General features: G+C 36.8%; 1 protein-coding gene across 1 annotated transcript in view; it reads right to left on the minus strand.

The window, feature by feature from the left end:
* Positions 1-20,221: 20,221 nt before the first annotated feature.
* Positions 20,222-22,146, minus strand: part of LOC145980605 (A disintegrin and metalloproteinase with thrombospondin motifs 16-like) — a 172,418-nt gene continuing 170,493 nt past the window's right edge. Inside the window, exon 12 of the mRNA XM_083113644.1 lies at positions 20,222-21,704. Within this exon, the coding sequence (XP_082969770.1) occupies positions 21,593-21,704 (112 nt within the window). The 3' untranslated portion in view covers positions 20,222-21,592. The remainder of the gene's footprint in view (positions 21,705-22,146) is intronic.

Genomic DNA, 22,146 nt, shown 5'->3' on the forward strand with positions numbered 1-22,146 from the left:
CCCCGGGTTCGATACCCGGTGGAGGCATATAGTGGTTCGGTTCTCACTTTAAAGTGTAGGGCCAGTCCCGATTAGCCTCTCTGTGTGAAAAGTTGACTTAAAACAAAAAGTCAAACAAACAAACAATCCAACAAAAAAAGAATTGAAGGGATGGGTTGCAGAAAATGAAATCTCAGAGGTGAAAATTTTCTTAAAATATCCATTTCATTCGTCTCAATCTATAAAATTAAAACGGATATAACTTTGAATCCCTGGGATTATGGAAAAGTATCCTCCATAATCCTTACAACAGAAAATGTCGCATGTTAATACACTCTCATTTTTAAGCACTTATATAATTTATATCGTTATATATTTCTATCTCGGAATGTGTGCACAGTGTATTGTGCTTTAGCACTATTTGCCGTCTCTTATCACGTGCTTACGTAAGTGGTGCTTAAGTAAAAGAGTTAGAGAGTATACTAAGGGTCATAGGAAACTAAGATCGCCATAAGTGTAGAGGTATTTATGTTACAGAGTTCGTCAAAACCTGCCAGGACTATCTTGATGTCTCTTATGACCATGTGGGTCGCATAGCATGGAACAAATGGGACACTAGGTTCGAATCCTGGGTAAAGCATGAGAAGCAAAATATAATTATCAAACAAAACAACATAAAGATTTGCAGTTATTGATGGAAAAAAATACTTCAAATACCAAAACCATACCAAGGAAACCCAGCGCAAGGATGAGAATCTAATGCCTCTCTATACACACCCACATTCCCACGCCGCATACACTTCTATCCCACTATTTTATCAAATTTAAAAAGGGAAATAGTCTTGTCTACTTCTATTTACATTAAATTGATTTTGTATATCTCTACGTTACATGTGAAAAAAGTTGTTTCTTGAATGAGCTTTTATGACCGATAAGGAAGTTGTTCGTCATTTGGTAGAAAATATATCAAAACCATCAAAGCTGTATATGTACGCAAATAAAAAGAGGAGTTCAACTTTCAGTGGCCCACGGCACAAAAAATATATTATTAACATGAAAAATGTTACAATTATTCAATTCAGTAATTACTTTCTACAATTTGATTTATTGGTAGATGTAGTTTATTTTACGTCGATTTTCTGCCTTCATAGCAAGCATGGAAATAATTTACGCTAATTCTATTATCAATCAAAATATTATTTTAATTCAAATTTGTGTTAGTCAGACTTATTATCAAATTGAATATCTATAAAAATATTTATATTTTTTATGCATTACCTTTTTTTTTAAGAAAACACTTTTAATTATTGCTGAATTAAAGTTCATAGTTTACTTCATCTATAATGATTTGTAATGATTTTTTTTGTTTTTTGGCACTACAGGCCATCACAGACCCTCCAGGCTCACTATCTTCTGCCACCCGTCCATATCTTCTCCAGGTTTTAATTTGAAACTAGTTCCGGTCCCCTTCCATACTTGTAAATGTATTTTTTTTATTTTGCCTACTATGTTATTAACCACTCTATAAATATGACTCAACCATCTAAGTCGTGTTAATTTAATTTCCTTCATAATATCTTATCTTGATAAAGCTGATACAGCTGGTTACTGCATCTAATCCTCTACAATCCTTTATCATACACAGGTTCATATACATGGACGTATTTAAGGGGGGTTCAACGGTTCCAACCTCCCCCCCCCCCCTTTTGGTTCAGTAAAATTACCAGATTACCTGTTCTGTCCGCTATGCGGAGCTTGTTCGTAAAAATTTCTTCAGACTTATTTTGTTCTCATAAATTACAAGCGTATAGAACGTTATACGGATGGGAAATAAATTAATTTCAAACACCAGATGGGACTTCAAAGCAAATGTCTGCAATTTCCTGATAGTTTCGGAATTTCTCTGGAAAATACCCAGAAAACTCGTGATATTTCACAAATTCTATAATGCCACATGTAATTTCTACCCGAAGCTGTTCTTTGTGAACTTATAGCACGAATATTATAATTTCATTAGAAGTTCCCGATATGGTTTGTTACCATTCAAGATTTAAGTATTCCTCAGGTTCTAATTTTTTGATAATTTCAAATTTCCCAACTTTTTGATAATCCCGAAAGTCGATAAACCATTTTCCAAACTGTAGATCGGAATGGGAAACTTGTCCCTATTAGAAATTGTAACTGCATCTGGGTTTGCTTCAGCTATTAGTACTACTACTCTCTCTGGGTTGAGTGGGTGTGGATTAGGAAAAAAAATAGTTGGTGAACAATATGCTGGTTCTGATGTAATGGGTGGTAGAATTAAGGGGGTGAGATAGATAGGCAAGTTTTGTACATTGTTCAGCACATATTTAACCCTGGCTATTGCCCATCTCGAGTCTTCTGAAAGCAGCAACCCCCCGTGGTTAGCTAATCGTGGGTCCCGGGTTCGAAACTCGGAATGGGCATGGGGGTTTGTGGGTGTCCATTCATCAATTTCATCATGTCATCAATCATCCCGATCTTCGAAAATTAGCCAAAAGTGGCAGAAAAAGCTAAGTAAAATAATGCAAATAAATCAATCAATCTTCTCAAAGTAATTTGGTTGTAAAAAATGCAGTGCAAGATAGGTAGGGAAGTTCTGTAACGTTCTCAAGTTGTTTGACACAAGATAGACAGAAAAGTATCAATACCCAGTAGGGTGACTTGTGAAATCGTATACACTAATAGTAGAAACTTTACTTTGTCCATTTTTGGACCATTTTGTAGAAGAAATGAACCCAAATTTCTCTGAACACAGTCAACACATTGAAAAATCGCAACAACTTATTTCAATATGAAATGCCTATTCCTCATTCATTGGAACAGTGTGTCAAAATGTTGGATGGTCTGGTTGATATTTTTTACATTTTCAAATCTGAATGAAAAATGTGGCAAACAGTAATTGAAAAGACATGTCCAGGGTCTGCATTGTAGGCAGTAGAAAATTGTGACAAGCTCTTGTACTCAAATATGCACAAATTGTTGGTGATCTTGGCTACACTGCCAGTTTTATCTTCAACACCCGAAAGGATGTGTTTATCATTAAGAAGGTTGAAATAATGTCCTCGCAATTCAACGGGAGATCCTCGACTAATGGACCCTGCACTGTTAAGTGTACATACATACGAATATTAAAATAACACAGATGATGTTATTTTCAATTTTGTAGCAAGGAGGAAAATACTAATTCTAAGATTGTAATTCTTTTTTAAAGAGAAGCTGGGATTAGCTTTTTCAAAAGCATTTTCTGTTCATTTTATGTAGAAAAGTTAGAAGTTCGTAGATAGACTTAATTTAATAAATGTGTGGCAGAGTGGATTTTGATAGCCAGATCATACATAGGGACGCTACACGTCCCGGATTTTCTGGAACAATCCCGGAATGGTATAATTTGTCCCGGTGTACGGAATAGTTTCTTCGGAATGCACAAATGTCCTGGAATCGGGTGGGAAAGAAGAAATAATTAACACTATATACTTTCCTGAGCTTTTTATATATTTAAATGCGTGGACGTAATTTTAAAATGCTCATTTTACAAAACAATCTAACTCTACATTGAACCACTCCCTCTCCATAATATAAAAGTTAACGAGATACAGATGGTACTGCAAACATCTTTGATTTCACGATGGCGCCGCCGTCTGCTAGCAGTGCTGAATTATAGTTACGATTCTCTTCCATTGTATAGTAACCTGCTTACTATAAAGAGTCAGTGCTTGGGTGCTTATCTGTTCAGTCCACAGTTTTCAAATAAAGTTCCCACACAATGTGTGATGTAAATGACAATTATGTTGTATATACATATTACTTTATCGGGTCCAGCCCCCCCCCCCCCCCATCCGCTCCCTAACAAGCTACCGGTCAGTTGTGTTCCGGATTTTCACTTATGAAATATAGGAACCCTAATTGAACCAAAAGTTGAGCCCCCCTTACGTGAGCTATATATACGCCCATGTCCATATATCCTTCTCAAAATCTTTCTTTCAATAGCTTCCGCTCATTGCTTCCGCCAGGCCCCACATCCATTAAGAAAGGCCTTGTTAGTGTTCGGATTGCATTTGTTTTTCCAATCCAAAGTACCTACTATATGCTACATATATCCTATGTTTAATGTTTAATATCTGTCATTGTGCCAACCTTTTCTATCAATTAGTGGCTATCGTTGATAGTGTAGCGATAACGCCGTCGCTTTGTAATTAACGGGTTCCGGGTTCGATCCCCGGGAGAGGCACATTGAGCAGTGATTCGTATCCCACTTTAAACTACAAGACCAGTCTCAAGCCTATCTCAACAAATATGCATCGTGCCACGAAGGCACAGAGGAAACAGGACGGAAGTGGCCCCCACACAGCTCTATGCAGGGATACTGTCGGGAATACTGCACACCTGGAATCACCCACCCCGAAAATCGAACCAGAGTCTCTCGCGTGGCAGTCAGACGCCCTACGGACTGGAACACCGTTGATGGGTACTTTAGTTATTTCCATATTTATAGTCTTAGCTGAATTTACTGTAAGTGACATTCCTTGTGCTGAAGAGAGAAGTTCATTAGCTTGTTTTCTGGCTACCATAACAATGCCAGCCGCAAGTGCAAGTATTTGCACAGATGTATTCAGTCTCTATACCTGACTCTCTAACACCTTTCTCAAATGCATTGTTAAATGGCATACAAGATAGCGCATCTCCCTGCGGTAGATCTTGTTATGTTTCCAATTCTCAGAGTAACTGATTTATTTTCGTACAGCACCTTGCAGCGTACCTTTCCAAAGTTTCCTTTCCAGATTTATTCATTTTTGTGAGACCTTAAATTCCTCCATGGCTTCAATTTGTTTTCCATTTTTATATTTAATTATTTATTTTTGTTTTAAGTCCACTTTATGCATGAATAGGACAATCGGGACTGAGTCTACAGCTTAAAGTTGGATCCAAACCACTAAACACACGGCCATGAAAATAGGCGGCTGGGCAGAATTGCGCTGGTGCCAAATTTGGGAAAAGCAAAGCGAGAGCGGGACAAAAGTCGCTGGTTCCTGTGCAGTGCGTGGCAACGTCAACCTGCCTGCGTTGCCTTGTTCAAGCGTCAGACCGACCTCTCTCCTGTCTTCGACCTGTCATCCCTGACCTTTCGAGCAAATACTGTCAGTTCGTATCACATGGATTACAAATACCAACTCTACAACGAGAACTTTCATTCTCTGAAATCTCCTAACAGACGGGGTTGTGCTCCGACGTGGCAACATCGCGAACTTCTGCCACCCGCATAATTTCATGGCAGTGAGTTTAGGTGTCTCCACCGTGTATCGAAACGGAACCCATTCATTACAAGACAATTACGTTACCACAACGCCATCGGGGAGGCCATTCCATTTTTATAGATAATACATTATGTGAATTTGTATAAAGGTGATATAATTATATTCACGTTAATTTTTTTTTGTCTTTGCGTATACTTGTACGTATGTGATCAGATGTGGATTTCCACTCTCTGAATCCACACTGTTAACCACCTACTATTCTTTTAAGGGAAAGGGTATAGTCTTGGGAATATATATTACAGAAAATGTTGTTTAAAAAATCGTTAATGGGGAATCTAATCATTCTAGAAGCAGTAACTTCTTTCTCAAACATTTCGTCGTAATCATGTTTGGACGACCATTTAAAATTTTGCGAAAATTGTATGGTGTTATTTTCATTTTTGTCCAATGTAAAATTTTCAATTTTTGAATGATCAACACTTAAAATTTGAGCCGTCTCGGTGATGGAGTGTATTCAGTGCTCGACTAAAGATCTCGCTGCCGAAGTAAGGTTTCAACTTCAAGTTGTGGCTTAGGCATGCGTACTTCCTTCTAAGTATTCCTTCATCATTTTTTAATCATCATTCATCTTTATCTTCGCGATTAGCAAAAACTGACAGTAAAACGACAGAAATATAGAAGAATGCAAATTTTCAACGGTTTGATAAGACGTTTTTAAAATACTTTCTTCGTTTGTCTGACTTCCCACTTATTTGACTGTCAAATGAGATCAAATAGAGCCTTATAATTTATTCATTCCGAAGTCAAATTAATTTCCTGAAATCTCTTACAAAAAAATGCAAATTTGAAAATGTGTAAATTAAATTTTGAATAAACAGAAATAATGTTTTATTGAATAAGGATCTAAAGGTAAAAAAGGTAAAGGTAAAGTTAAAGTGTTCCCCAGTGCATAGCACCACGCCATGAAGGCGTATAGGGGGTGTGGTCGTGAGTGAGGATGATGTGATCAGCATCACGCCCCTGACCGCCTTTACGCCCCAGGGTTTCCCCCAGGTACCCATGTTATTCGACGCTGGGTGGGCGCCGGGGCCGCTTCCATCGTTAGAAAATTTCCCGGATTTGAACCAGCCGGGGATCGAACCCGGGACCTTTAGCATGGTAGTCAGACGCGTTACCGACTGAGCCACCGCGGTAGTACCTGAAATTTAATTAACAATTGAGGCACTCAGAATAATAACGACAGATCTCAACCAAAGTTCATTTTCAGAAAAATGACATTATCTGTTTAATTTAAAAACTCAGGAGATTTTTAACATTAGGACGTAATTTGTTTAGTTTTTTTTTAAATATGGTTTTTAAAGTTTATCTGCAAATTCTTGAACTATTGTGGTTAATATTTCCACAGATTTTGTGCTGTTTACTAGGAAAAAATATACACAAGTGAAAAAATGGGGTAAAACTTATTTATTGAGTTTACATTTATTTAGCATGTTGTATTAATCCAGCTACATTCCCAGATTTTCACATTCTTCTTCAACATTAACACCATCATGAAGAAGATTTTTTATAAAAATCATGATAGACGGGTAGTATATATTTCAATAGTTGCATCAATGTATTTAGCTTTCTTAATTTTTCTCTGTTCACTGCACTTCTGCTGAAACTTAAACAAAGAAACATCTAAAGTTTTACCTCGTTTCCTAAAATTAACTGTTTGATACACGTCAATGTCAGAATAAGATAAACTAAATTTTACAATGTCAGGATTATCATGTTCCACAATAATTGAAGTAACCTTACGTAAAAGCAGAGGAGTACCATCAATATCTTTTTTTCTGATGACAAACTTTGAACTTCAATAATACCATTTTAAATATCAACAAATTCCTCCCTGTTCATTTTAATAATAGTGAAAGGGTCTTTTACTCTTGCTGGTTCAATGACATCACACCATTGATTGGGGAAATATAAACACTGCATCTTCCTTTTCTTCTCAATAGCTTCATTCTTCACCGTAACATGATAGGCCTGCTTATAGGTAATCTTGCGTCTACTTTCGTCTCTGATTATTCTGTCCTTTTTGTATGCCTCTCGAGGTTCATTTTTCTCGATTAAATTAAACAAATAGGTGATCTGCTTATTATAATCACCAAGGCCATAAAACTTTAAAAACAATGTGTCCTTCACATCGCCAGACAAACGTTGAAACACGCCAAGTTAAATCAGGAAAGTTACATCACTTCTCTAATGGTTGACGTCCTTTTTCTGGAACCACAGTTAAAGTTTTTGTTAGATATGACTTGCCACTGTTTCTGCATAACTTCCGTTTCTTTATTACCCATTCAGTTGAGTTTTTCACTCGTTTTTTACCTTTTTTGGCGGAGATTCTGGCATAACTACACACTCAGCCACGGACGTTGCCATATTGTCTACAACGCCACCGAACTCCTAGCGGACATAAACAAAAACACACACAGTTGGGATATGTCATTTTTCCACTGATAATATTTTCATTTTCCTTACGGACGAATTTTAAAGGTGGAATATGAGGGTTTTGGCATATCCCAATTCTTTTGATACTTCAGCATATGAATGGTAGGTGGCAGCAGTATACCGTCATACTTATATCTCAAAATTCGAGGTCGGTTGGGATCTGCCGTTATTATTCTGAGCGCCTCAATTCGAGAGAAAAAATGGTCTGAATCAGATTTATACCATGTATTACAGTCGGTAACTTATTTATCTGACCCATCTTTTTTACAGAGTGACATTACATTGGAATTTTTATCTTTTCTCACGGTCTTGCACTCATTTCAAATCATATTTTACCGCATTTAAAAAGTTTTCCAAGATCAACTAAGCTACCATACAAGATACGGTAGTTTACTGTAGTTTGAATTGCTTTGGATAGAAAGATAATGAATATATAATAACCCTTTAGAGTGTTTACTATGAGATTCTTACAACAGCAGCCTCTCGAGTTTGCCAAGTTATTTGAGGGGTTACAGGGTAACAACATGATTCGAATGGTTCCAAACATTTGACGGGGTACAATGTACCCTTGTAATACCATTCTTTCGCCACTCTATATTATAAATTTAATTACCTAAATTCACTTTGTCACATTACATGTCAAGATTATCATCTATTATAACGTTCTTAGTGTAATATTCCGCCTAATCGTTAAAGTACTCCACCACCTCTATTCTTATCTATTTTATCATGACAATAAACTTTACGGCTATCATTAATTGATCGTATCCATTTGCAATATCACTTAGATAAAACTCCTGAATCTTGTATTGAGCCCTCTTACATTTTGATAATACATACTGTAGTTGTAAATCGTAAATTGTAATATCATTATTATTTGCTTTATGAAGAGAAATTACAGAAAAAAACATAAAACTTACCGTATTTTAATCATAATAAAAATAAGAATAAAAATAATTCCTTTGTTAAGAAGGCGAGGTTCAGCCGGGGACTGTTCTGGAACCAGATACATTTTTAAATGTCATAATTTTCCATAATATTACAGACACTGAATTATCTACTTATAAATATGCATAATGCTAATACACAGTGCCTATGTATAAAATATAATGATAAAACATGTACAAATTTAAGGGTCCTTCAATCTAAGTCACATGGGAATTCTGATGAGTAACAGTCATGATTTTAACAGTTTATGCAAATAATTTCCTACCATGCGTTAAATTAATTTAAATACTCTTAGAAAACTTTAATTGAAAAGAAAAAAGAAACTTCTTGAAATAATTACAATGAAATTGAAGAAACATTAACCATTAAACAATATTTTTAGTTCCTAAAAACTCGATATAAACATTGCCCAACCCTGGCATTTGATTATTAATTTATGCAAAATGTTTACTATTAAATGATCACGGGCCTTAGTTAGGAACTGGAGGTTTAACATAGGGATGGTACCGAGGTAACCCTGAAAAATCGAGACGAGATCGAGACTTAGTATCCGAGGCTGACGAACTCTAAAACATGATACAGAGTCAATTTGATTTATTTTACGTCGTTTTCGTGCCACTTTGGCTGATTGCGACAATGGGGATGGAAAGTGATAAGGTAAGATTAGATGAAGGGACAATTACAATCACATACGGACCACACAACACAAGCCGCGCAGAGGATTATCCTGAATGCTTGTCCAGGGGCGCGTCAAGTATCTGAGCGCTCAGCGAGCAACGCAATCGCTCAGCTACTTGACGGCCAAATAGGCGTTGCTCCGCGAGCGCTGCTCACTTGATCGCTGAGCGAACTTGAACCTTGCTCGCCTCAGGTTTGAGCACAGAATATAGCGTTTCTGTGTTTCGATCTCGTGAGGCAAAGGGAAGAAGAGGAAAACTGTACGAGTATGGCAGGGTGGCGAGACGCGAGTTGCGACCAATGAGGAAATATTTATTTATATTTATATATATTATATATTTATTTATTTATAACACCATTAAGCCTTGTTTCCATGATTATGAAAAATAAATATGCTGACCAAGGCAGTAATTTATTTTATTAAAAACATAAACTAAACGTAACGTTTCAACCTTCTAGCAAGGTCTTCTTCAGACTGTGTATCAAGTACAAAAGTAACAAGATACGAGTATGCCCTGTATTTGTATCTTGTTACTTTTGTACTTGATACACAGTCTGAAGAAGACCTTGCTAGAAGGTTGAAACGTTACGTTTAGTTTATGTTTTTAATAAAATAAATTACTGCCTTGGTCAGCATATTTATTTTTTCATTATTTATTTAATTAGAGAGGAAGTTTAAGTAACAGAAGGTGAAGTAATATTCCAGTTTTTGTAATTTAAAATTAAATTGTTGTTTATTCCAAATAATAAATATTAAATAATATATACACCGTAGTTTTGGAAAGTTGTGCAAGGGTGTGAAAATGAAAATTTCGATAGTTTTGTTCACATCAACTATTCTATTTCCATAATTAACAACTTTTCAAACACCGAAATCTTGTCCACTCGACGCAGCCACATTCATCACAGATTATTCAAAGGCACTGATATTTTGATCAATGAGCAAACAGCGTGAAGTAAATGATCTGTCTGCTCAACGAGCGAAAATCTTGCTCAGCGAGCGTCGCTCAGATACTTGACGGGCCCCAGGCGTCGGAGTCTCGTTGGCCAGCAAAGTGAAATTCAATGTGTTACGTGGAAGAAAAGTTGACATTTATCGACCTCCGTGGCGGAGTGGTTAACACAGCACGCTACGACGTCAGAGGTTGTTTGTTTAATTCTGTTGATGACAATGAAAAACAAAGCATATTTCCAAATTGTCCCTTGTACGCAGATTATCTCTGAGCAAAGACTTGTATTCCGAAAACGACCTGGCCTCCCCGATGACGCAGTGGTAGCGTCGTTGTCTTGTATTCAAGGGGTCTCGGGTTCGATACCCGGTGGAGGCACATAGTGGTTCGGATCCCACATTAAACTGTAGGCTCAGTCCCGATTAGCCTTACTGTGCACGAAGTGGACTTAAAACACAAACTCAAACCAAACCAAACTCTCAAAACGATCTATCCACATCACGCAGTCAGACGTGCATATTTGAAGTGCGGAATGTTATGCGCACTTACATCTACACGTTCATTCTCCAGAACCTGAGCAACTTTACACAGTTTTTTGTACCCCGTGTTTCTTTTTTTTTTCTTTTTTTCGAAAATACTTCGAAATTTGTCATTAAGTACCTGCTAGCGTGTCCGTCACGGAGAATTCAACTTCCTTTCAACTGCACTAACATCCTTCACTGAAGGGCACCCGCAGAGGGGGCCAGGGCGGTACTTACACTAACCCCCGGAAAAGGACCTCATATAATTCGAATGGTGAAAATGTGGCGTGAAAACATGGACGAGGGATACCACGAAAGACAGCAGATTAAGTGATCTCTGATTTATGATGCCTTGTGAGAATTTTCCCCACGTCCCCCTCCCCTTGAGCACTGCTGTTCCCTCCCCTGAGAAAATATCCTGCCGGGGGCCTTGCCTTCACTCTTTCGCAAAGCATGCATGGGAACCCCAAATCGTTTTGTAAATATTAATCTTGGAATTAATCTTGACTTGAAGTGTCGTAAAGTATTTCGTCTATTTTATGCATTAACTCGAAAAAATATGCATTTAAACAAAGAATTCGGATTCTATGGAATGTCTAAAATTTATGTTCTTTCCCTAGAAATATGTGTTTTATGTTTAATGTTAAAATTATGCATATTTATGTGAAATAATACTTCGCGCATTATAGCCGGCCCCCGTGGCGGAGCGGTTAGCACATCGTGTTACGACGTCATGGGTCGCGGGTTCGAATCCCCGCCTGGGCATTGATGTTTGTGAGTGTCCATTCATCAATTTCATCATGTCATCACTCATCCCCATCTTCGCAAATTAGACAAGAGAGGCACAAAAAAACGAAGTAAAATAAAGCAATTCAATCAAAACGTGGCAGCTATATGGTCGGCACTCCTACCGAGTATGGTCGACTTCTGAAGCAAGAAAAGAACATGTTCTTACCTAAAAATCAGCTTTCTAATGATCATTCATCGTCATCTTCGCGATTAGTCAAAAGTGGAAGAAAAGCAAAGTAAGATAAGCCAAATCAATCAATCAGAGAGGTTGATATTTGGATGCATTACTAAAACTGCACTCCTTGCACCCCTGGAAGGGTCGAAACAAGACACCAAACAGAAAATAAATGTGTTGAGAAAAGTTGTTTGCCTTGATGGCTATACACACCGTGAAAGTGAACCATACGGGTATTTATATCTTGAGACGAGAGAGAGAGACAAAGTCCCGTCTCGTCTAGTCTCTGTACCATATTAACCACTTGCATAACACTACAATCTCATCCTCAGCTAAAATTAGAAACACAATTATATATTCTTTCAGCTTTGTTGTGTCCATCTACTTCTCCTAGTGTAATCTTCATTGGCAACATGGGTCGCTGCAGTCTAGGCGCATGTTGTTGAACTTGGGGAGTAATGACACTTTTACTATGTGCCCTCATGTGCTTATGTGCACGTTTGTGTATGTGTACTCACGGAGTGTTCGTGTATCTGCACATGTGTGTATGCTCTCGAATACAGGCAGACGTCGCATCTATCAAAAACAAAGCCTCGCGTTTGAGTGTTAAACCACCTGTCGTTTCATAACATTTAATTTGGAATATGGATCGTTGGAAGTACACGCATCCTGGCACTTGTAACCTAGATTCCAGCACCAGAAACTTTGTCGAATAACTGTAACTGAGTTACTCTTTCCAGTAAATAGATCACCTTTAATAAGTATATTACATCATTGTGACTATTTTTTTACTATTCTCCCCTTCAAATCTATTTCATATGCCTGGTACAATGAAAATATTTTTTTAAAAAAAATTTGTATGACTTTCAATAAAGCAGATTAGTTAGAATGCAATGCGCGCACGCGCACACACACACACACACATTATTTTTTAAAGTTACAGTAAGTTAATTTAACAGTTACTTTCTGCTCGACATTTTCTAGTTTGTTACACTTATAATTCCTCAAAAAGTAACTGTTACTTGTAGGAAGTACAATTAACTAGTTACTTCCAAACACTAATATATATATATATATATATATATATATATATATATATATATATATATATATATATATATATATAATATTTGTATGTTTAAAATATATCAGTTTAGTGGAAAGTTCTTTTATCAATATGCCTCATTGTGACTCAATTCCATTTAAAGTATAATGTTATCTGGCTTTGGTATCGTAGCTGTAGAAATTTTTAATTCTTCTTGGCAAATCAGCAGTTTCCAGTGGAGTACTTGGTTAGCGCACAGATAAACGTATTATACGATTAAACGATATGATACGTTTATCTGCGTTTAGAGCACCGGATTTGTAGTAAAGTCACAGGTCTGTCGTGGGTTCGATTTCCACCACCGGAAAAGAAAATGTTCACCGGAAGACGAGAGAAGATGCGTTGTTCTCCCGAAACCCAATGCTGGAATAGGTAAAAGTAGGAGAAGCACTATACAATGAATAATGTCCAATTAACATTGCATGCTGATGAACAACCATTGTCACTAACCTTGAGAGAAGTAGAAGTTCTAGCAATGCAAGTTAATTTGTACCGATTTTTCAACAATATATCAACATACTCCGTTCATCGCCACGAGCGAAACCCTTCTCCTACAATATAATTTTACGATGTGGATGATTCGACGCGCAACCGCAAGCTCGCGTCAACATGCAAGGCTCCACAAGATAGAGCCTCCGACGTACAGAACGAGCTCGCGGCGGTTGCACAAGAAATCATCCACACATTCTTCTTCCATTGGCATTACAATCCTTTATGAGTCTTAGCTTTCTCAACAAAGTCTTCCATGTCTTCTTCTTGTGCACTAATTGAAGGGCTCGGTGCAATAAGGAGCTAACCCTTACTTCTGTCAAAATTGAGATACACCGTGCAGTACGTGCGGCATGAACGTCTGCTGCATTCACCAAGAGGTGGTGCTGGTGCTGTGTCACATTCGCGCGCAATCACATGGTACCCTTCTTCGAAAGGAACGTACGAACGGAAATTTCAGTGCAACAAGGTGTCAAGCCACAGGAAAATATCGGATAACGAGGAAGGTCTGCAGAGCACCTCCTCATATATTTGTGATTCTGATGAGGAAAATGGTCCTCTGTGAGGTGACAACAGCTTTGATGACCCAGACTATGTGTGTGGAGTGTCGTGCAGCGAAAGCACCGACTCTGAGGTAAGAAAGAAGTTATTATTTTTGGTATTTTTTGAAAATGTTGGTTAACACCTTATTGTCTCAGACTTGGGCACGGCGAAAACGGTTGGTAAGTGTGCATCGTGATGTGCATGTTAATGCGCAAATCAGCTCACTATGCATTCGTCAGGCCTCTTGCAAGTTGTTACAGTAAAATCATGAACTTATTCTGATGACAACTGCTGCTAACATAATGAATGTAGGTTTGCACCATATTGCTGAAATGATTAATCACGAAGAAATCGACATGACACACGTACATGGTTCCCTAATAATGACAAATTCTGACAACGTACCATCAAGGACATTGCGATAAATCGTATAGAATAGGAAAGGTGGCCTCCCTGATGACGCAGTGGTAGCGTCGTCGCCTTGTAATCAAAGGGTCCCGGGTGCAATTCCCGGTGGAGGCACATAGTGGTTCGGATTCCACTTTAAACTGTATGTCCAGTCCCGATTAGCCTTACTGTGCATAAAGTAGACTTAAAACAACAAATCAATCAGTCAATCAACAAGAAAGGTATTGTAGAAAGAATGTAAAGATAAATAATCAGAATTGTTTTGTCATTTGCAAAAATGATGTGTTTCGGAAATTTCTGTTTGTCGAGTGGATTGGACTGTTATTGCTTAGTCCTAGTTTACATTTTCAAATAAATTTGTTACTGTGATCCATTTCAGAATGACCTTCACATCACAAGGACGACAGAGCGATCTCCTGTGAAACATCCTTCAGCCAGAAAGAGACGATGCGACCAAGATAACTGGGAGAGAGTGAAACGTAAGAGAAGAAGAAATAAAGGGGAGCAGTACACATCCGGGCACACAAAGGATGTTGTTCCAGCCAGGAAGATAGGTGAGCCATGTACTTGTCCAAAGAAATGCAGGAACAAAATTAAGGGGGATGCAGAGTTCATTTTCCACACATTCTAGGACTTGGCTGATTATGCAACACAGAACACACACCTCATGCAGAATATTAGAATTCAGAATACAAAACGTTCCTACACAAAGGGACAATCTTCCAGGAGGTCATTCACATTTTCCTATAATATACAATATACAACAGATGAATGGGCGGATATGATCGATCAGCAGTGCAAACAGAAAGAAGAAATTTCATGTAACACGCATGCAGCAAACCGACTTCAAGGATCTCACACCACTTGTGACATCAATTACCAAGAAAACCACCACAGATGGTAAGGAGCCCCTCAAGTTTAAAGAGGCTGCGGTGTTCATGATTGAATCCGCTACTCGCCATATTCTGCATGAGAGTTATTCATACCAGAAAGAAGCGCCAGTATGGGCTAGGTGCACCCTAAATAAAAGAGGCCGTAGACTGCCAGATGTACCCCCCTAAGTGATTTGCCATGCAAGTACAAGGAACAGATTCCCATAGATGTCCGGAAATATTCAGACATAATGTCCCTGTTGGAATTCATCCCTCCAATATACCATAATTTTTATCTCAGCCTTGTTCCGACGGAAGTAGCTGCCGAGGATAGTGCAGAAATTCTGGATGGACTTGATGACTGATACATTAGGAGGGTCTGGATCAGTTGAATTTAGAATAGTTTGTGCTACCTGCATTCATATGCCACTATTTGGTGTCAGTGCTGAGAAAATTTCGTCTGACACTGAATATGAATTAAACTTGTATGTCATTTTCTTCTACCTACAAAATTAACTTTGATTTTTCATTCTTATGTATATTTTTTTTATTTTAATATAATGGTCATGCATTCCTGTTTGTTGTTATTCCACAGAACTGACACCGAAGATTGTGATGCAATAAGGATCTAACCAACAATGGGAAACAATGAACTGAAAAAAAAACTAATTTAATCATGTTTGCAATAATTGTACCACATTTGAATGTGTCCATGTAAACTCGAAACTTCAGACATACTTTTGAAATCAACTATACGACAATACGAACAAAACTCAGATTTATGGATTTTTTTAAACTTTCAAATGCTAATATCTCGAAAACAACTTTTTGAGGGTTAGCTCCTTCTTGCACCGAGCCCTTCAATTCTCTCCAATTTTTTACACCTAGCTTCAAGCCATTATATACCGGGTGGTCCATTTATAATGATAGTATGGAATATCGCATGCAGAATGCATCCAATCGAAAAATTGCAGAGAATAAAAGTTTGATACTATTGAGGGGGTAAGTCAATGCCGCAAAAATTTCGTCGCCACCACCCACCCCTTAGGGGGGGGGGTAAATTTGAAATTTCAAATGGAACACTCCCATTCGTTTTACATATTTGGATTCAGTGTTGAAAAAGAAGTATTTTTTGTTCGAAAAATTTTGTAAAAAAATTGCAAACTTCGAACATTTATAAACATTGGTAGTTTCAGATTCATTTCGTTCCCTTCATGTAATAACAGTTTTGGTTTCCGTTGAGAACATTGCGTAAATGAATTTCATTCAAAAAAATATGTGCAAAGAATTCCTCAAAAGAAAATTGTTTGCAATTTATGTTTTTGTTTGGTTTGGTTTGAGTTGGCGTTTTAAGTCCACTTTATGCACAGTAAGGCTAATCGGGACTGGACCTACAGTTTAAAGTGGGATCCGAACCACTTGTGCCTCCACCGGGTATCGAACCCGGGACCCCTTGATTACAAGGCAATGACGCTACCTTTATGTTTTTGTGTAACAATAAATAATATTAATTTGTTCCAACTCTTTGGTTTCAAGGAACAATTTCATATGAACAACACTACTCACTACTCCATTCAGGCTCGATCCATGTTAGACACAAAGTTTCCCGGTCGATGGATAGGACGTGGAGGGCCCGTTTCTTGGCCAGCTCGTTCACCCGATGTCACGTCGCCTGATTTCTGCCTTTGGGGACTACTTAAAGAAAAGTGCTACCACGAAGTTCCAACAACGCCAGAAAACATGCGGCAACGAATTATTGATTCTAGTGCCTCTATTACTCCTGACATTTTGGGACGAACAGTGTAGAACTTCAGACACCGTGTTTTGAAATGCATTGAAGAGAACGGTCATCATTTTGAACATTTGCTCCTTTAAACATTTATTTGTGTACCTCAAATGATAACTAATTTGTAGTAACATACTTAATTTTGTTGTTCATATGAAATTGTTCCTTGAAACCAAAGAGTTGGAACAAATTAGTATTATGTATTGTTACACAAAAACATAAATTGCAAACAATTTTCTTTTGTCGAATTCTTTGCACACATTTTTTGAATAAAATTCGTTTACGCAATGTTCTCAACGGAAACCAAAACTGTTATTACATGAAGAGAACAAAATGAAACTGAAACTACCAAATGTTTATAAATGTTCGAAGTTTGCAATTTTTTTACAAAATTTTTCGAACAGAAAATACTTCTTCAACACGGAATCCAAATATGTAAAACGAATGGGGGTGTTCCATTTGAAATTTCAAATTTACCCCCCACCACCCCTAAGGGGTGGGTGGCGGCTACGAAATTTTTGCGGCATTGACTTACCCCCTCAATAGTATCAAACTTTTATTCTCTGCAATTTTTCCATTGGATGCATTCTGCATGCGATATTCCATACTATCATTATAAATGGACCACCCGGTATATTGTCCATCCATCGTAATTTATGTCCTTCCTCTTGGTATTTTACCTAATGGGCTACAGCTCATTACTCTTTTGGGTAACCGTGTAGAGAACATTCTTTGTGCATGTCCTGGCTATTGAATTCTTTGGTCTTTAATTTATATCTCACAATATCGGCTCCGTTTATTTGATTTTCTAATTCTATGTTATTTTGTATTCTCCAGATTCCATTTGCTTCCTGTACTGGTCCATATACTTTGCTTAGAATTGGTAATTCAAATATTCTGAGTCTTTACTCATCTCTTCCACATAGGGCCTCCCCGATGGCGCAGTGGTAGCGTTGTTGCCTTGTAATCAAGTGGTCCTGGGTTCGATGCCCTGTGGAGGCACATAGTGGTTCGGATCCCACTTTAAACTGTAGGTCCAGTCCTGATTAGCCTTTCTGTGCATAAAGTGGACTTAAAACACCAAATAAAAATAAAATAAAAATCATATCTTTCACTGAGATTCCACGTTTCAGATCAATATGTGACTACTGGTCTTATGAGTTATTTATATATGTTCATTTTGATGTTTTTGTTAAATAATTTTGATCTTACAAGTATGGCATTTGCATAGTCTGTTCTGTTCTCTTGTCTTATATTCTCATCAATTTCATTCTGCATTAAATTATTTTCATTAAGTAAAGATCCTAAGTTGATAAAATTTTCATCTTTTCAAATGAATAGGTTCGAATTTCTAGCATATTCTCCATATATTCTTAGTTTATACTTCTAATTTCTCTTTCCCTAAATTAGGGACCCTAATAACTTAAATTTTTTTGAAAGGGCCTTTTTGATTCGTGCAATAACAGCAATATCATCTGCATCTGCCATAATCTGGGTTGACTTAAAAGTTAAGTCCCCTCTTAGGTCTCATTTCCTACTTATCGATTCAAGGAAAAAATTGAATAAGGTTTCTGATAGTGGGTCACCTTCGCCTATATCCGATGTAACTTCTAATGGATCTGTAACAAGATTTTCTGTTATTACTCTGTATTATTACTATGTATTTACACATACTCAAGGTTTCTAAAACCTTTAATAAAAACCGGAAACCACAAATGTCTTGGCCTATTGCGTAAGTGTACTTAAAAATGTGCGCATTCAATACCCCCTAATGTGCATGCTTGTCGTAACAAGAACTAGTACAGGAGAGAATTCACTCTAATAGACACATTCAAACAGTACGTGGTAACTGCCATTATATTATCGCAATGATATTTTTTGTTATCAGCATCATACTCCAGATGTTCTTTCGATAGGTGATTGATAGGTTCATCCAGTGTTGTAGTCTCAACATTTTCAGAGAGTATACGCTAAGTTTTGGAAAACGTTAAGTGGAGACCATGTTTTAATTCGGATTATGTTTCCATACAAATGGATGCAATTAATCAACTTTACAAAAATAATGTAATTCGTGTTATATAATTGACATAAAAGAGGTATATCTCAACTACTTGTCCAGTGACGGCAATTAGGGGTCCTGGGAGGGCAGTTGTCCCCACTTTTTACCCACCGCACTATGGCCTCTTAATGATAAACATTGTCTACCAAAAGAAAACGGAAGGCTGTCCTTGCCCCCTCTCTCCTCCCAGTTTTGGCAACCAGTCACCGCCACTGCTTGTCGGGTTAATCTATATGAGCCTTTATAGTCTGCCGCCAATTTTTGCAATAAAAAGAAACAAGAACATTGTTGAAACTTTCGCATACTCCATACTTTGAAATCTCAAGTCATGTTAAGTCAAATTTCCACATTGGTTTCGATAGCAAAAGGCAGATCTCATATTACTCAAGACCTGCGCGAAGAGACCAACCAAGCTACCAAAGGTTGTGTAAAAATTAACTCTACGCACTTTTCTATAAAATTATTATGGCAATCAAATGATGACAATAAAGTGCTGACATGCATCGTGCATTCAACATTGTTTCTGATCACATAAAAAACAGGAGTATTTGACCGTAATAAGTAGAAGGTATATGCTGATGAGTAAGGTTTACCTGAGGGTATGGAGTATTCTGCCGTATACCCTCGACTACAGCCCTGGGATCATCCTGATTTTTCGTATTCTAAGTTAATACAATCACGTACCCTGCAATTGATGCAGATTTAAGTTATTTATAACATATATCCACCATAATTTCCATATTAAAATCATGTTTAAAACATTGGGGTCATAGGGTTTTGTTTTCGAGATCTCATGGGGCACTGGGTTTCACATAGTCTGGAGAGGGATTCCAACATGGTACAGTCACGGACAATTGTGGGTTGTAATGATCCCGTTGAAAGCCAATGGGGTTGTTGCAACCCAGAAGTGTCCGTGACTCTACATCACACGACCATACCGAGCAAATCAAAGAGAGGATCTAAGTTTTCATCAGGATTGTGTTCTCTATCAATATCTGTTAAATATGTGCGTCGTATTGTTACCTGAAACGTAAACATAAAAATATAGTAGGCTACCTGTAACTCTCTAAAAAGGAAGAATAACATTGTAAAGTCGTACTGTACATAAAAGTGAATATTTATTTCTTCATGAATACATAAATATGACTACTGAAGATTAAATGTAACATAATATGAGATAATGTGTCATGATTGATATAAATAATACTGTAACAGGAACAAAAAAAAAAGCACAAGGATTTATAAGACGTTGATTTACAAACAAATAAATTATTTCGTGAAAATTATGGTTGAAACAATCGCTAGAATTCGTCCCTCGGTTCTTTGTATACCAGAATAAACATTTTCAAAAATCATATACGTATTTTATATAATTCATTTACGCATATACAATATACTATTGTAGTTAATTGGAGTTGCGTTGACAAAATGTTACATAGGACAACCTCAAGTTACGAATGTGATTTATATGTTTCATTGTTCAATTTAAGATCAAATTGGATTACATAACATTTAGATTTGTTCCAAACATCCTTTACGCTTTCAAGTATTACATAATTAATATTTATTTTTCGCCTTACCAATTTAAATCCCATAATATACGATCTAGACTTAAACTTGAATCCGAAACAAGTGAAGCACATTGAAAATACGATTATTATTTGCAACAATATTTCAGAAGCATGAAGGCAGTTTTCGCTACGCACGCACACATATATATTTGTACAAAGAAGTATTAATAAAGGAAAAAATACATAGATGCATAGTTTTGTTCGTAATTATAATACTACTAACGCTACAACTATCGGTACATTGTATTCAGCAAAAATATAGCTAAACGGTAGAAAACTCTGCATTCACTGGTAACTTAAAAAATACCTAAAATGTATTTATTAAAGCATGTACTTCGGTATGTTGTAAGTTAAACTATTGTATAGAATTATGTATACAAGTATAACTTTACTAATCAAGAATCGTAAAAATGTGTAAAGTTGGACAACCATATATGGCGTTTGTATCACTATTTACAAGTAAAAATGATATTTTCAGCATGATGGTTGGATATAGAAATATAAAACTAACATATTTCTATGTAGTCGGAGACATGTATAAGGCCTATTTATTTACACAATAATTACTATTTACGTAATTCTTTCAATAATTTAATGTTAATAAAAATTAAAATTAAATCTATTTATTTCTAACGCGAATTCCGTTTTACTGAATTGAAATTTTGAGAACGTAACCTAATTTTCAATTTACTTCTAGAAACAGGCTCACATTAAATCTAACAAAATGTACTTAATTATTGCAATTATAAACAACAAAGCAGAAAGTCTATGTCAGCAGTTAAGAATTACATCTGCGCGTTTTTATAACAATTTAAGAGAACAGCACTTGCGACGGGTTAATTGTTCTCGTGGATTTTCAGGAGCATATTATATTACTAAATACAAAAGAATACAATAAACACTCTTGTCATTATTCGAGGAGCAAGTACTTGATGTACTTGCTTCTACACTTAAATTCTTTTGATAAAGTTTTGCTTCACGATGGGAGTATCTCGGATCAGGGCACTTGCACTTCGTCGACGTCTTAAGACACACAACCTATCGTACCAACTCCGAGCAAATCTGAAAGTAAATGACATGAAAAACAAAATAATGGTGCTGAAATAACAAAAACCAAGCAATAGATTTTGGAAGTAATTCAAATACACGCAGTAAGTAATTAACCAGTTTTCATGCAGTTTTCCATATTTCAATGCTAAAGATGACAGATTAGAATGCTGGAAATATTATGTGATTAAATTACCATTCCAATTTCAGGGCACGGAATTTTTAAGCAACCCTCGTACAGTGGTAAAATAAAAAAAAAAAAAAAAAAAAAAAACAACACTTAATTGCGTTCCTCCTGATCAGTCGAAGAGGTAGAGCTTTTGCTTTTGGTTTGTAACATATTTCATGTGCTTATGGGGACAATGTTGCTGTACCTGTGCAGTCTTAACGAGCTTAGCAGTGCTGCGCCGTTTACACAGTGTAATATATCATTTATAAATCTTATTTAGCAAAAATC

This window comes from Lepisma saccharinum, chromosome 2, assembly GCF_977018435.1.
Source record: "Lepisma saccharinum chromosome 2, izLepSacc3.1, whole genome shotgun sequence".
Taxonomy (NCBI): domain Eukaryota; kingdom Metazoa; phylum Arthropoda; class Insecta; order Zygentoma; family Lepismatidae; genus Lepisma; species Lepisma saccharinum.